The sequence below is a fragment of the Eulemur rufifrons genome, chromosome 21, assembly GCF_041146395.1.
Source record: "Eulemur rufifrons isolate Redbay chromosome 21, OSU_ERuf_1, whole genome shotgun sequence".
NCBI classification, from domain to species: Eukaryota; Metazoa; Chordata; class Mammalia; order Primates; family Lemuridae; genus Eulemur; species Eulemur rufifrons.
The window spans coordinates 25,841,252-25,856,189 of NC_091003.1; the positions used below are offsets into that span (position 1 = coordinate 25,841,252).

A 14,938-nucleotide genomic window follows, 5' to 3' on the forward strand; every position below is an offset into this window, starting at 1 on the left:
GGCTGGAAGGGCCGTGCCGCCTGCTGCCCTCCCGCTTTCTGACCAGCACTGTCTGGAGATGGCCCCCGGCCAGGCTTCCATCCTGCTCTCCTTGGGGACGGCATGGCCCTCCCCGGCCCCCGTCGCCTGGCCCTGCACACCGCGAGCCCCTCCACCAGCCCCGCCGTCCCCTTTTCCTGCCCCGTTCTCTAGGGAGTCCAGTCACGTCCTTTTCCTGATCCCGTCCTCACCCTGCGTGTCGGGCAGCTGCCTCCTGCGGCCCAGCCCTGGGGACCACGCGGGTCGCCACGTGACAGCAGGCGGCAGGGGGCTGCCCTGCCCTGCCCAGGGGACACCTGAGGGCTCCGACCCTGGGTGGGGGGACCAGGGGATGCCTCCTCAGACACCTCCCACTCGAGCCTGCAGGTTGGCAACAGGAAATTTATTGTGAAACACCCTCAGGGTGGCCACACACCAGGCCCCGGCCGCCATCTCCCACCCGCCGGCCGCAAGTCCCCATCACGTGCTGGTGCGCTTCACGGAGGGAAAGCCAGCCCCAGGGAGACATCGAGCCTCGGTGGTCCCTGGGCCGGGACTTGCTGATGCTCCGGGTCCCTTGTGGGGCAGCTTCTGCTCCCGGCGGGAGCCTGGCGCCCGCCGCCCTCGCTCCGTGTCTCCCAGAAGGGCGCAGGTCACGGGGGTGGGTAGAGCGACCAGATGCTGATGCGCTGATCCTTGGAGCCCGCGGCCAGCAGGCCGCTGGTGGCGAAGGCCACACACTGGACGGCAGCGCTGTGCAAGGCCAGCACGGCCAGCGGCTTCATCGTCCGCCAGTGGAACACGCGGATGCGGTGGTCCCAGCCTGCCGTGGCCAGGATCCTGCGGTCCGGCCGGATGGTGACCTCGGCGACCCCAGGGTTGGTGAGTTCGTGAGTCCCACGCACCTGCGAGAGTGGGCAGCAGAGAGAAGCGTCAGGCTGCTCCTCAGCCTGCCACAGTGGCCCAGCCAGAACCAGGAGAGCCAGGCAGTCTGGGGACACGGGGAGAGAGCCACACGCTCCGCCCCGCTGACTCCTCCTCCTCTCCCCTCCTCCTTGGGAGCCCCTTCGCTCTCGCTGACCCCTCGGGCCATGCCAGAGGACTTCAGCCCATCCCTTAGGGTGGTCTGTGGCCCTGCCCACCTGCACCTGGGCCTGCTTGGATGACTCCCTCCCCAGACTCCTCCCACTCCCGGTCCCAGGAGAGACCTCAGTGGGGCCCCTCACCCCAGGGAAGACACTGCATCCTAGCACCTGGTAAGAGGCGAGGTTCCTGGCCTCTCTCTGCAAAACCCTCAGCAACCACCCCAAAGCTGTGAGAAATGCAAACTCCAGCCAGGAATCGTGGCTCATGCCTGTAATCCCAGATACTCAGGAGGCCAAGGCAGGAGGATCGCTTGAGGCCAGGAGTTTGAGACCAGCCTGGGCAACATAGCAAGATCCCATCTCTAAAAAAAAAAAAAAAAAATAGGAAAGAAAGGAAAAAAACCTCCAAACTGGATAGAGGTTGAAGAGCCAGCAAGAGCAGGGGCTGGAGGGTGTGGGCAGCATGAAAGAGACAACACTGAGGCGGCAGGAGGAGCACAGTGTGCCCCGCCTGGCAGGGAGGAAGCTGTCCGCCCTGGCCTGGTTCTGAGAAGACGGCAAGGCGGCGGCACAACATGACTCACACAGGCCCATGCTACCCGTATGGAGCCAGCGGGAGGCTGGCCGCTCCCGGGGGCTGAGCACCCCCCACTCAGCGCTGGCCCCTCCCAGACACGTGCCTCTTGTGGGACGCAGGGTGCTCCCAGGGGAATCGTAGCCTCTGTGGTTACAGCAGTTCTCGGGCCTGCAGGACTGTCCTGGGCACTGCAAGGCATCTGGCACCTCTGTGCCTACACACTGAATGACAGGGGCACTTTGCCACCGTGGTGACAACCAACAGTGGCTGCCTCCTTCCGCACCAGCCCTGTGCACCCTGAGTTTCCTGTAGGCACCCCCTTCTCTAAATCCCTCCCAATGGGGCCGTGCCGCTCTCAGGCAAGAATCGTGCTTCTCTGCAAAGACGATACGGGAAAGAGGAGGAACGAAACAGGAAACACAAATGGCAACATTCACCAGAAGCCAATGGAAACTGTCACCAAGCAATTTTGCCATAAATTAACAGAACAAAAGAAAACTTAACAAATGAAGTTACCTCTGTACATTACTCTATAAAACAAGGACCAAAAGCAGCAAAACGCAGGGGAGGAAACCCAGCCTGGCGGGACTGGGGGAAGAAACGGAGAAAAAACTCAAAGAAACGAAGAGGAACAGACACAGCAGAAGATGCTTGATCTGACAGTGGGGGCCCCGGGGCAGGCGTGGTAAACAGCACCGTGACAGGGAGACAGAGTTGAACAGACAGCAGGGAAGACAGACACGGAAGACAGGCACGGGCTCTAACGGTCACTGGTTTGGCAGCAATTTTCATTTCTGCAAACTGAAGTCTTACGACCTAAAGTCAAAAGAAAGGCTGTAGAATGGTTAACGTTATGATGGGCTCTAGTAAAGTTACTGGACTGAAGAGCTAAAGAAAAGCCCTCTTGGTAGTCAGGCAGGAAGATCACGTGGCGCGGGGAATGCCGCATGGCACGTCCGTGCCAGCGCGGTGGGGTGATGCCTACCGAGGCTGAGGGAAGCGTGGTCCAAGAATTTTATATCCAGCCAAACTGTCGCTCAAGTACAAAGACAACAGACAAGCATTTTTGAACATGTAAGAACTCAAAGAATATTGCTCCCATAAGCTCTTCGTAAAGGACTAGAAGATTAACTCCAGTCTCATAAGAGATACCCGGAGAACTACAGCAAATGGTCTGGCAGAGAGCACCGAATGTACTTACCTGCAGGATTAGGTCTAAAACAATACGGGGATTATGGCTACAGAACCGGTTATGTAACTAACAGAAACGTGGGCGGGAACCGAGAGGGGGTGGGATGAAGGCCGAGTTCTCGGATTTGCCCGTCTAGTGTCCTTTGGGGCAAAAGATACAACAGATGCCTGTCGGCCCCCGTAAGTGATGACCAGAGCAGCGGGTTCCCTCTCCTCTCCCACCCGACAGTGGGTGCCTTAGCTTCCTAGTATTTGTCCTTGTATATCTGCATAAACTAAGAAAAATGTAAATATACTCCACAGTTTTATGATTGGATTCCAAAGTCAAGCCCGAATCTGCGCTATGTGTAAGAGAGACTCCAAAGGAACAGTGGGCAGAGATACAGTGGGAAAACGCAAACAAGAGAACAGGGCCCCTCTTTTTTTTTTTTTTTTTTTTTTTGAGACAGAGTCTCACTCTGTTGCCTGGGCTAGAGTGAGTGCCGTGGCGTCAGCCTAGCTCACAGCAACCTCCTGGGCTTAAGCGATCCTCCTGCCTCAGCCTCCCGAGTAGCTGGGACTACAGGCATGCGCCACCAAGCCCAGCTAATTTTTTTTTCTATATATATTTTTAGTTGGCCAGATAATTTCTTTCTATTTTTAGTAGAGACGGGGTCTCGCTCTTGCTCAGACTGATCTCGAACTCCTGACCTTGAGCGATTCACCCGCCTCGGCCTCCCAGAGTGCTAGGATTACACGTGTGAGCCACCGCGCCCAGCCCAGGGCCCCTCTTAAGTAACACTACACGTGATACTGAACCGTGATAAAGGGTACAGTTCTCCAGGAGCAGCTATAAATGTCTGTCCAGCAATTAACAGGCTTACCGTCCACAAAGCAAGAGTGATAGGAAGTAGCTATAACATAGCAACTGGTACCAGACTAGTCCTCTTGCTGCAAACACCCGTCATCGTGGACAAAAAGTCCCAGGCAACTGTTTCCAGGCGCAGGACGCCAGGCAGAGAAGGGCGGCCGAGGAGGTGGGCTCCCCAGTGCCCTCGCAGCTTTCTGCCTAGGGACAGTGCCCCGGCCACGTCCAGGCAGAACAGAGTGCTCAGGGCAAGCTGAGGAGGCCGAGGTCAGAATACGGGGCGGCCCGAGGGCCAACATCTGCGGGGCCGACTCGGAGGAACAGAGGGCGCTGAGGGCTGGGGTGACTGTGTGGTTCCCACCAGTCCCTGTGCTCAGGGCAGACTACACAGGGCTTCCCCGAGCTGCAGGGTTCATGACAGGTGCGAGAGGCCAACAGTGCCGGGGTCAGGCTGGCCCAGGTGCAAAGACTGCGTGACAACTCAAGACCAGCGGAGTCTCCAGAATGGCCCCATTTCAGGAACAAAGATCCCATCTTAGAGTGAGGCCCACCCCAGACCTACCGCAGCAGAGCCAGAAGCCAGGCCCTGACAAGGTCTGACGGGGAGGCAGAGTGTGGAAGTTGAGTTCCACCACCCTAGAGGAGCCTGGAGCAACCTTTCCACAACCAGCCCTGGCAGGGCCCGAAGCCACGCCCACACAAGCTCACGTGAACAGCCAGGAGCCGCAAACACTCCTCAAAGTAACAGAATCCAGAGTCTCCGTCCCGTGTCACTTTCACAATGTCTGACACCAACAATCCATCACCAGACATGCGGAGAAGCAGGCATACGTGACCCCAGTCAAGGGGAAAAGCAGTTAATAGAAACTCACTCCCCAAATGCATGGATGTCCAGTGGATCAGATAAGACTTTAAAGAAGCTACTTAAATAGGTCCAAGAAATGAAAGAAAAATATATTCAAATAATTACAAAAAAGTTGTCTGGATGAGTGAGCAGACAGAGACTATTAGCACAGAAACAGGAATTATAAAAAAGAACCCTAATAGAAGATATGGAATTGAAAAACTCAATAACTGAAATGAAAAGTTTACAGGACAGGCTTAACAGAAGATCAGAAATTATGTTTTTCAAAAGTCAGTGAATTAGAAGACAGATCAACAGATATTATCCACTCTGAAGACAAGAAAGAAAAAAGATCGAGCAAAAATGAACAGAGCCTCGGGGACCCAGAGGCTGTGATCAAACCGTCTAACTCACAGAAGCCCCAGAAGGAGAAGAAAGTGAAAGTGGTCAAGAAAAAAATAATGGCTGAAAATTTCCTGATTTTAATGAAAAACACCAATTTCTATTTTTTCCTTTTTTTTTACCCACTTATTGAACTTTTTCAAAAACACCAATTTATAGATCAAAAGCTCAGCAAAACCCAATCAGCATCAGAAAAAAATATATACCTAAGCACAGGATAGTCAAACTAATGAAAACTTCATGGATAAAAATAAATCTTGAAAGCAGCCGCGGAGCAAGACACATCTGTGCATGGGAGTGAGAGGGCATCAGGAGCTGTCGGCAGAAATAACAGAACGACGTCCGTACGTCTGAACAAAACCAAACCGTCACCCCTAAAGTCTACAGCCAGGGCTCTTTTCAAAGGAGGGTGAAATAAAGACACTCCTCAGACCAACAAAAGCGAGGGAATTTTTTTGCCAGCAGAATGACAGTACAAGAAATGGTAAAAACTACCTGGTCTGCAGGAAGAGCCCCAGAAATGGTAATGGATGAGTAGATATAAAATATTTTAAAATTTCTTGCCCGTTTTAAAAAAACCTGATGATTTAAAGCAAAACTAATCCTGCAAGGCGGAGTTCACCATGTGCGCAGGAGCCGGAGGACGGCGGCAGTGTGCTCCCAGGTGGGAAGTGAGCAGCGCTGACTCTAGGGGACTTCGGAGGGACGCCCGCTGTTAGCCCGTGGGCAGCCTCTCAGGAAAAAGCATGACAAGAGGTGCAGCTGAGAAGGCAAAGAGGAAGTAAAATGGAACACTAAAAAATAAATGTATGATTAACACAAAAGCAAGCAGGGACGGAGCAAAAGAGGTCAAACCCGGAGGTGCCAAGTGGAAGACAAACACAGAGATGGTCGATTTAATCCCAGACACATTGATGATCGCACTGAACGCAAACAGACAAAATGCTCCAATTAAAAGGCAGAGATTGTTGAAAAAGATCAAAAAGCAACATGTAGCTATTTGCTGTCTACAAAAGATGCTTTTTCAGCATAAAGGGTGGAAGACGGGCTGGATGTGGACACAAGGAAAACGACGTACCACGCAAAGAGCAAACGTCAGAGAGCTGGTGCCACTGTTCAGCACCTGCCAAAGCTGACTGCGAGACAAGGACGTTACGAGAGACGAAGGGGCCGTTTCACAGTGAGAGGACCTGACCGTCTCAACGCTGCTATGCCCAGAGCAGAGCTTCGAAGCTCACAAAGCAAAGCCGGCAGAGTCAAAGGGAGAAACGGGCACGTTCACAGTTGCCGTAGGAGATTTCAAGCCCTCTCTCAGGAACCAGGAGAAAACTAGGCGCAGACCTGGTCGGGCCGCCGCAGCCCGCAGCACCTCCGCGACCTCAGTCGGGCGGGCGGAACGCTCCGCCCCACAACTGCAGAACACACGCTCCTTTCCAGTGTGCGTTGTGTGCTGCCCGGGACGCGCCACGTGCTGCGCCAAACCAAGCCCAATAAATTTCTAAACCCTGAAACTGTACAGGGAACGTCACTGACAACAGAATTAAACGAGATTAAAGATATCTGCAAAATCAACAAATATTTCGAAATTAAATAATATACTGCTAAGGAACGTACAGATCAAAGAAGAAATCACAAGGGAAAAGAGAAAATGTTTTGCACTGAATTAAAACAAAGACACAATATGTCAAAGAGTGTGGGACCGACTCATGATGGAGGGCGACTCGGCCGGGAGCAGATCCTGCGACGGTGGCCCGGTGGCTGCTGCACCCCAGAGGGCGGCCCCTGAGCACCCAGGCCCACGCCCTCACAGCCACCAACGCAGGAGGCCCCGCCGCAGGAACCCCTAAAGGACGGCCTCTCCGTGCACGGACCCAGGGCTGGCGAGGCAAGAGCGTGGTCTCCGGCGTGACCCCAGTTCCATGACAGACGCATCTGCATGTGCGGGCGGAGGGGGGGAGGCGAGAGCACCAAGTAAAAGGCTGCGAGGGGAGCAGTGACCCACAGAACCCGGCCTGAGCCAGTTAACGGCTGGCAAACAGGCTTCCAGGCAAAAGTCCTCCCCAGAGGAGAGAGTGGGAGCGAAGCAAAGGCCCGCTCGCCAGGCAGACCACCGCGCCGACCCGCGGGCGGGCTCCCAGGCCAGCCGCAGAGGGCGTAACGCGGCACCAGACGGGCCTCCAGGAAAGTGACAAGTGGCCGCGGCACCACACCCCCCTGCACCCCCCAGGGACCCCGTCTCGGGCACAGCTGGCCGACCGCAGCTCCGTGCTCTCGGCGCGGCGCCGTGTCTGCGAGGAGGGCCTGCCTTTTCAGGCACATGTGCAGCACTGCTGGAACCTGGACGGGCCCCCCGCATTTCAAAGCACTGATATCATTCAGACCTTGTTCTCGGACCACATGTAATTAAGTCAGAAAATGAAAACTAAAAAATAACTCGGGGAGAAAATCAAACATTTGGAACCGTACGAACACTCACAGCCCCTCGCCAGAGAACAGATGAAGACAGGGTCCACCTAGAAGTGAGGGGTGGCGAAGACGATGACTCTGGCATCAGGGGGCCTGGCCGGAGGGTCCCCCGTGGACACACTCAGGCCCCCACCTGGGCAGGCGAAGGAGGGCTGCGGCTCCGACTCACGTCAGAGCAACACGGCGAACCCAGAGTGCGCAGGCCGACGGTAGGAACAGAAACGAGGAAACCACGGATCACCAAAGATGAGACTGACGAGGAATAAACAAGGACAGCGCCGCGAACACGGCAGAGACGAAACAGTCACAACGAACAGCTAGAACAAGACTAAGAACAGGGTCATGGGAAAATACCTTAAAGATGTTTATGCCTATAGACAAATTCCTGTAAAAATGCAACTTCCCTCCAAATCAGGAAATTTGTCCACAAAGAAAACTGAAACTTCCCCACAGGAAATACCTGCCCCGCAGCGCACAGGCCCCGCCCACACTGCCTGCTGATCGGGGAGCCGGGACACGCGCCGTCAGACGGCGGGACTCGGGCGCAGCACAGCCCACAGCCCAGAATAATCTGACAGAGCCCAGCAGGGCACGAGAGGACACATTATGTGGCAGGTTATTTTAGGACTGTTCGGTTGTTTTAATGTTAAAAAAAAAATTCCAATAATGCAATTCCCTAAAGTAACAGATTCGAGAAGAAAAGCCACGTGAGTCTGAGAGACACAGTGAAAGCACTCGGTGAGCCCAGCGCGGTTCATGACCCAGATTCCTTCCCCAGGGGGCGGAAGGAACCTCACCCGATGAGGACAATCCACCAGACCACCTGCAGCCACCGCCCCAGCAGGCCGCTCTGGGCTCCTGGTGACCTGCGAGGTCAGCACATCCTGCCAGCCCGCCCGCCCCTCGTGGCCAAGCCCTCTGCCAGCCCGACCTGCGCTTCCAGCGGCCTCCCCAGGGCGTGGGGCCCGCCAGTTCACAGGCCGGCCAACGCCCGCGGCCCGCCAGCCCTGCCCACCTCCCTCCACGCCGTCTCCCTCTCCTACTGCCCTCTGCAACCCGTGACGTCTGTGTGTCACAGACGCTCTGCCCGCCTTCCACTGCTCTCACCTGGCAGACCCCGGCCCTGGGGGTCTCCGTGTGCGTCCTGCCGGAGCACACAGGAGCAGCTGCACGGGAGCTGTCAAGTCTTGTGACCAGGAGCCCAGGCAGGTCCTCACTGTGCGCAGTGCCCAGCGTCCCCTCTGTGCTGCCCAACCCCCACCCCCGGGCCCGCAGCCTAGCCGAGTGCCCACCGAGACTGGCAGGCACTGGGCAGGGCCAAGGGGTGGGTGCCGGGGTGCACGTGTAGGTGCGTGTGGGGCGCACCGCCCGCAGACCCGGGGGCCCCTCCCACTGGCAGGGCCAGGACACTGTGGCTGGGGAGGGGCTGGCAGCTGGGAGGTGGTGACACGCCATCACCACCGTCCTCACCCTTCTCTCTGGTGACCTTTGCCCCGAGTCAGTGGCAGACAGGGGACCCCGGGGCAGAGCAGCAGGCCTCGCTGGAACACCCGGCCCTCAGGGTCACTGCTCTGTATTCCCTCCTAGGGACGTGCCAACAGTGTCCACTTCCCCGGGAGGAAAGGGCTGCTCTGACCCTGCTGCCAAACACCTGGAGCCCAAGACAAGTGGGAGTTTCCATAGCGGCCCCGACCCGTGTCACCACAAGCAGAAGGAGGGTGCAGGCAGAGCCCCGCATGCCAGCGCCTCCCCGTGCAAGGGGCTGGGACGCCTGGCTCCCTCCCAGTGGCTTGGCTATGCCGGGCGCCACCACCAGTGGGGACAGGAGGGACCCAATACCCACCTCGGCTGTTCCTGGGAACAGATGGTAGCACCAAGGCAGACACCCGGCACAAGGACCAGGTTCCCTCTGGGAAGAGAGGGCGCAGGCGAAGCCTGGTGGGGGTCTCCTGGAGGAAGACCACGGCCTGTCTGGGCCCAAGCTCCTGAGGAAGAGGACCTGTCCTGCCCCTCGATGCTTTGGTCCTGCTGTGGTGGCGGGTGGGACTGTGCCCACGGCCCTGCACAGCCTGTCCCCCCCAACTATAGCTCCAGGAGCGCGGGCCCTGCTGCTGTGCAGATGGGAGCCCCACTGGGGACGCCCGAGTGGGCGCGGCACAGGACAGCCTCGGCTGGTCCGCTTCCCAGGCCAGGCTGCCTGGGGTGGGGGGGCCTCACTATTACTTACAGGCCTGAAAATACTGCCGGCTGTAAATCAGCCCCTGCTTCAAGGCCTGTGGGCCCTGCCCCAAGAGCGGGAGGGAAGGAGTGGGCCTGTGCACCACCTGTATCCGACGGCAGCCCAGGCCCGAGCGCAGATGGCTCTTGGGAAAGCCACCTCGGTAAGGCAGGGTGGCTCTGGTGTCACCATGTACCCCCAAGTGCCCCTGGGCAGTGTCCTGACCAGGGCTGCCCCCTCGTCACCGCTGCACCCCCTGGCCAAGCCCCGGCCTGGACCAGGACCTTCCGGGAAAGATCTCTGGCCACCAGGGGCTCTCCCAGCGCATGACCTCAGGTGCCAGGAATGCGCGGTGCAGCGCGGCCACCATCTGGTTCCGATTACCCACGCTCTGCCGCGGCAGCCTCATCTGCGCCCCTGCTCCCAGCGCCCGCCTGGGAGAGACTGATTTGGGCTCATTAGAGGCTGCGGCGGGAGGACACGAGGGAGGCACAGCTGTGCCCACGTGGCTCTCGGGCCAGGCGCTGCGGTGCTGGGGCTGGGCGAGGACACCTGTGGGTGTCAGGGGCCTCGAGGCCACCTCACCTGCTCCCGGGCAGCAAGGGCGCCCTCAGACGGCTGGCCTCTGCCAAGGGCCCTGGGACTCCCCACCAGGCGTGGAGCTCACAGAACCTGGACTCTCGGGGCCTCTGAGCTGACGGTGGGTGTGACGTCGGGCAGGGCATGGAGGGCTGGCTCCGCCCTCCCAGGACCCCTCCCTCCTCAATGCTCGCTGTGGGCAGAGGCCTGCCCAGCGCCCACCCTCGCGCTTGCCACTCCACGCTGCGTTCCTGGTCCCTCTGCCTTAGCTTTTAACTTTATCAGTACAGTATGGTCGTCGCTGGAGAACATGCCCATAAATCGCAGCTTCAGGTCCAGCGGCTGTTTCCCAAACATGCTGGGAGGGGCCAGGCAGGCCTGGGTCGGGATGGCAGGAGGCTCCTTCCTGGGGTCCTGGGTGTGCAGTGGGGTGGGGGCTCTCGGAAGGGTCTTCAGCCCTCTGCAAAGTCAGGCTGGTGAAGGCCATGCCACAGCAGGATGGCACTGGACCCCGAGGGGACAGCACTGTGGGGGTCCCCACCAGGCTTGGCGGTGGGAGAGAAGGGTATGAGGGAGACCCCCCACACCCCCCTGGGGGTCAGCACTGACTGGGACAGCAGCTCAGGACATGAAGACCCAGCACCCAGGGCAGCTCAGCCCGAGTTTCTCACAATGACCATCATCCTTACAACTCACAGCAGGGCTTCTGGGGGACCAGCCCCAGTGGCTGCAAGTCTGCCGCCCTGGCACAGGCTTGGGGACCCCACAGGCACTGGGGACCATCCCCCCCCCCCGCCCCCGGCATGACCAGGGGACTCTGGCGGTGTCCACTTGATGGGCCGAAGGGGAGCCCCATCCCCGCCTGGGGGGTCTGGGCGACGCCCTCCCTTTGGCCTCCTGTCGAGTAGGCGGAGCCTGGCCCTCACAGCGCCCCAAGGGCGGGCGCATCCGTGGTGCCCCGGGGCTGAGCCCGGGCCAGGCCAGGAGCTGGGCCTGCTGCTGCTCCTGCGGCCACCCCGAGGGGCACGCAGCTCCCACGAGGCCCCACCCACGAGACCTGTTTGCAGTCCCACTCGCTGCCGTGGGCAGGCCTGTCTTCCCGGCTTCTGCGAATGGGGGACCCCTGCCCACCCCTGGAAGCCAGGCTGCACCCAGGACACACCCAGCGCCTCATTCCCTGTGGCCTGCAGCCCCCCACAGCTGCACCAGAGACGGCTCCCCGACCCCCGTCAGCCCCCACCCACTCCCCGCTGTCCTGTGCTGGGCACAGGGGGCCACAGGCCTGGGCCTGGGCACCAGGTGCCCTCGAGATGCTGGCAGAGGCCACAGGCATCAGTCCGCCTCGGGCCTGAGGCCTCGCACCCATCCGCAGGCTTTCCCGCGGCCCAGGAGCAAACCCCCCTCAGGCCGGCTCGCGACCACCATGGGGGCTGGAGCTCTGTGGAGTTTTCCGCACTGGGCTGGTTTTTTTTTTTTTCTTTGATTAATCAGTTCCGTACTGACCAAATTCCTCTGAATTTTCACAAAGGGGCCTGAGCACTCCTGGACTCTACGTGCCTTTCCCTGGATGGACAAGACGTGACTGCCGCTAACCGGAGGCCTGGGAGAAACCCAAACCATGCGAACGGCGCCGACGCCCACGCCCCCTTCTTCCTGCACCGCGGGACAGGCCGCCCGCACCGCCTCCGAGTGATTGATTAGCCGGGGATCTGCAGCAACTCCTCCTTCATGCCTAAATATTGTTCCAGCCCATCAGACTGTTGGTGCAGAGCAGGATAAATGAGGCCGGGGCCCGGCGCGCTGACCTGCAGGGCCTGCCGCCCGTCCAGGCTCCAGACAGCCAGCGCCTTCCCCGCGGAGCCCGAGACGCCCCGGGCCTTCTGGGGGTCGAAGTCAAGGCCCATGACGGGCTCCTCGTGGCAGGCGACGCGGCTGCACATCTTCCGCTCCAAGACGTCCCACAGGACCACCGATCCGTCCTCGTAGCCGGCCAGGAGGAGTGGGCGGGGGCTGGAGTTGGCCTGCAGGGACGGCAGAGCAGTCAGCTCCCAGAAGGCTCAGACTGCGGTCAGTTTTGGGGGGAAGGGGCTCTCAAGACGGCTGTCCCTCCTGCGGGGCGAGGGGCTGCTTCCTGAATCCTCCAGGTGGCCGTGCCAGTCCAGGGGCCCTGCACCCAGCCCCTCCCGCACAGCCCCTGTACGGCGGCCACCACAGGCGTGGGGCCAGCACGGCTGCTGCTGGGACACCCTGAGGAACATGGGGTTGGAGGGCACAGAGCCCCAGAGCAACCCCCACAAGCCACTGCCTACCGGCCCCGAGACCCGGCGTGTGCCCACACTGGGTCCTGCCCACAGGGCAGCGCCGGGCACCCGCCGTGCGCACAGGGGTAGCCGAGCCCTCGCCACCTCCCTCGTGCTCAGGGACCCACCCTCCTGCCTCCTTTCCTTGGCCTGAGGTGCGTGGCCACCCTTGGCTAGGGCTGGTCACCTGTCTGGAGCCACCAGCCAGGAGAAACCGTGAGCTCCATCTCAATGAAAGATGAACTTTCTGTGCCTTGTCAACGTGGCTACAGAAGTGCCCCCCGCCCCCCACAAGGCTGGTGTGAGCCGCCTGCGCCGAGCTCGCGGCCCAAGCTGTCGTGATGAATGAGGGCCCGGGTCAGAGGGCTGCGAGCCCTGGGCCGACGCCTCGTTTGTTAAGCCTCTGCAGCGACTGCAGGAGGAGAGCACTGCAGGATTCCGCGTCACCCTGGGGACGCAGCCACCAGGCTGAGCGTGGCAGCCCCGGGGAAATCTCGCAAGCCTAAGCAAAGAGATGAGGGCTGGCCAGGGGGCACCAGGGTGGGTGGCCAACAAGCCAACACCATGTCCCCAAGCAGCCCAAGGGCTGGGGCGCCCTGTGCGTCAGCAGGTTGGTGGCGGGAGCCGGGCAGCCAGGCCGGAGCCTGAGGCAGGCCACGCTGGTCCAGAAGGGCCGGCAGGTGCAGGCAGGACACAGTCGCCGAGGCCTGCACGTGGGCATGCGAACCCCCCGAGCCAGGGCTGGCCCAGAGGCACATGTCCTCCCCCGTGTAGATGGCTTGTCAAACCATCGTGCTCTGGCCACAGTACGGGTTCACACAAACAACACAGAAGAGCGGCTCCCGGGAGTGGGCCCTGCGTCTCCTGGGTGCCTCGTCTCAGGTGTGGTCCCGTGCTGGAGCCGGGTCCCCAGAGGCAGGGCTACCCCAGGTCCCCGAGTGTGCAGTGCCCGAGGGCGCCCGCCTCCGCCCTGCAATCTGCTGGCTGCACTGCTGCTGTCTCCTGTGGCGTCATCACAGGGAGAGCCCCACGCTGGCACGGCTCAGGTCACCTGCTTGGACGTGACGCGTGCAAAAGCATACACCACTTTCCCAGAGACGTGGACTCGGGGACTCTAGGAAGGGCCACACCCCTGCCTGGAGCTCCTTGCAGGCACCCGTGCGGCCCCAAGGCAGCGTGTTTGGACCCAGGGCAGGGTCAGGGCCGAGCAAGAGCAGCCCGGAACGTAGTGAACCCCATCCAGGAACACAGGCCAGCCCCTGCCACCAGTGCGATGTGGCCGGCTGCTGGACCCACCCCCGAGTCCGGCTTCCTAGAACTCGCCTGGGGCCCACTTGGATGTGCCCCTCTCGGGCAGGGCTCTACGGCCGAACCTGTCCCCAGTCTTCATCACCTCTGGACAAGCCTGCCCTGTCCCCTCTGCCTGGGGCACATTCCTCCTGGCTCCTGAGCTGGAACAGCTCCGGGGCCGGCTCTGACCAGTCTCTGTAGACCCACGTCAGTGTGAAGCCTGCAGCCCCAGAGTTCTGGGTGCCACGGCTAACGACCACCTGCCATTTTTACCACGGGGTGGCCAGAGCAGGGGCTCACCCCATGGTTGCTGGCCCTCCTGCCGCCTCACTCTCTGTTGTGCTCCAGGTTCCTGTGCCTCCCAGTGACAGCCGCGGTGGGCGGACAGTGTTCGGGCCGGGCCTTTGGTGCCCACACCATTGGTGCTGCCCGGCCCCCTCAGAGGATCTGATGCCTCCCTGCTCTCTCGTCTCTCCTCCGGCCACGCACTCAGCTGACACTTGGAGGCCAGGCCTCACTCGCGTCCCCTCGTGTCCCTCAGCGAGCAGCCCCAGAGGACACAGCAGGGACCAGGGGGAGCCCCCGACTCGGTGGGGCTGGCTGGAGGGGCCCTAAGCCAAGGACTGTGCCTCAGGCCTGCCGTAGCTCCTGACCGTCTACCATCACTCCCGCGACACGGGTCGCCACTTTGAGGAGAAAAATAAGAATATACTTGAGTGTTTAAAAAAAACCTAGCCGGTCCACTTTGCCACACTCAGATTAGTAAGTTTTGACCTGGACCGTCAGGCTCGGGGATGAGAAAGGAACATTTCCAGTTGACGCAGGCTTCCTTGGTGGGACACGCCGCGCTGGGCCTGTATCACCCACACAGACGTGGTTTGTCCTCTGTCAGCGATATTAATTACCTTAACAAGTTGGTACACCCCGTTCTACACATTTTTCTGCTGGAATTCTACATGATTGTGCAACGACCCGTGTTTCCCAGGAGCCGACGGGAGCGGGTGCAGCCTCGGCTACCCCGCCCCGGACGGGGCCCTCGGCCGCGGCTTGTGACGCTGCGGCCTGGGGGTGTCTGTCCTCCCAGCCGAGCGCCCGCCGAGCCCTCGGAGGAGCCTGGTCTG

General features: G+C 60.1%; 1 protein-coding gene across 2 annotated transcripts in view; it reads right to left on the reverse strand.

The window, feature by feature from the left end:
- Nucleotides 1-412: 412 nt before the first annotated feature.
- The window catches only part of GNB1L (G protein subunit beta 1 like), a 54,730-nt gene continuing 40,204 nt past the window's right edge, over nt 413-14,938 (reverse strand). For both annotated transcript variants that reach the window (XM_069497547.1, XM_069497548.1), the window contains 2 exons: nt 12,033-12,248; nt 413-923 (listed from right to left, as the gene is read on the reverse strand). In XM_069497547.1, coding sequence (XP_069353648.1) covers nt 672-923; nt 12,033-12,248 — 468 coding nt within the window. In that variant the 3' untranslated portion in view covers nt 413-671. The remainder of the gene's footprint in view (nt 924-12,032; nt 12,249-14,938) is intronic.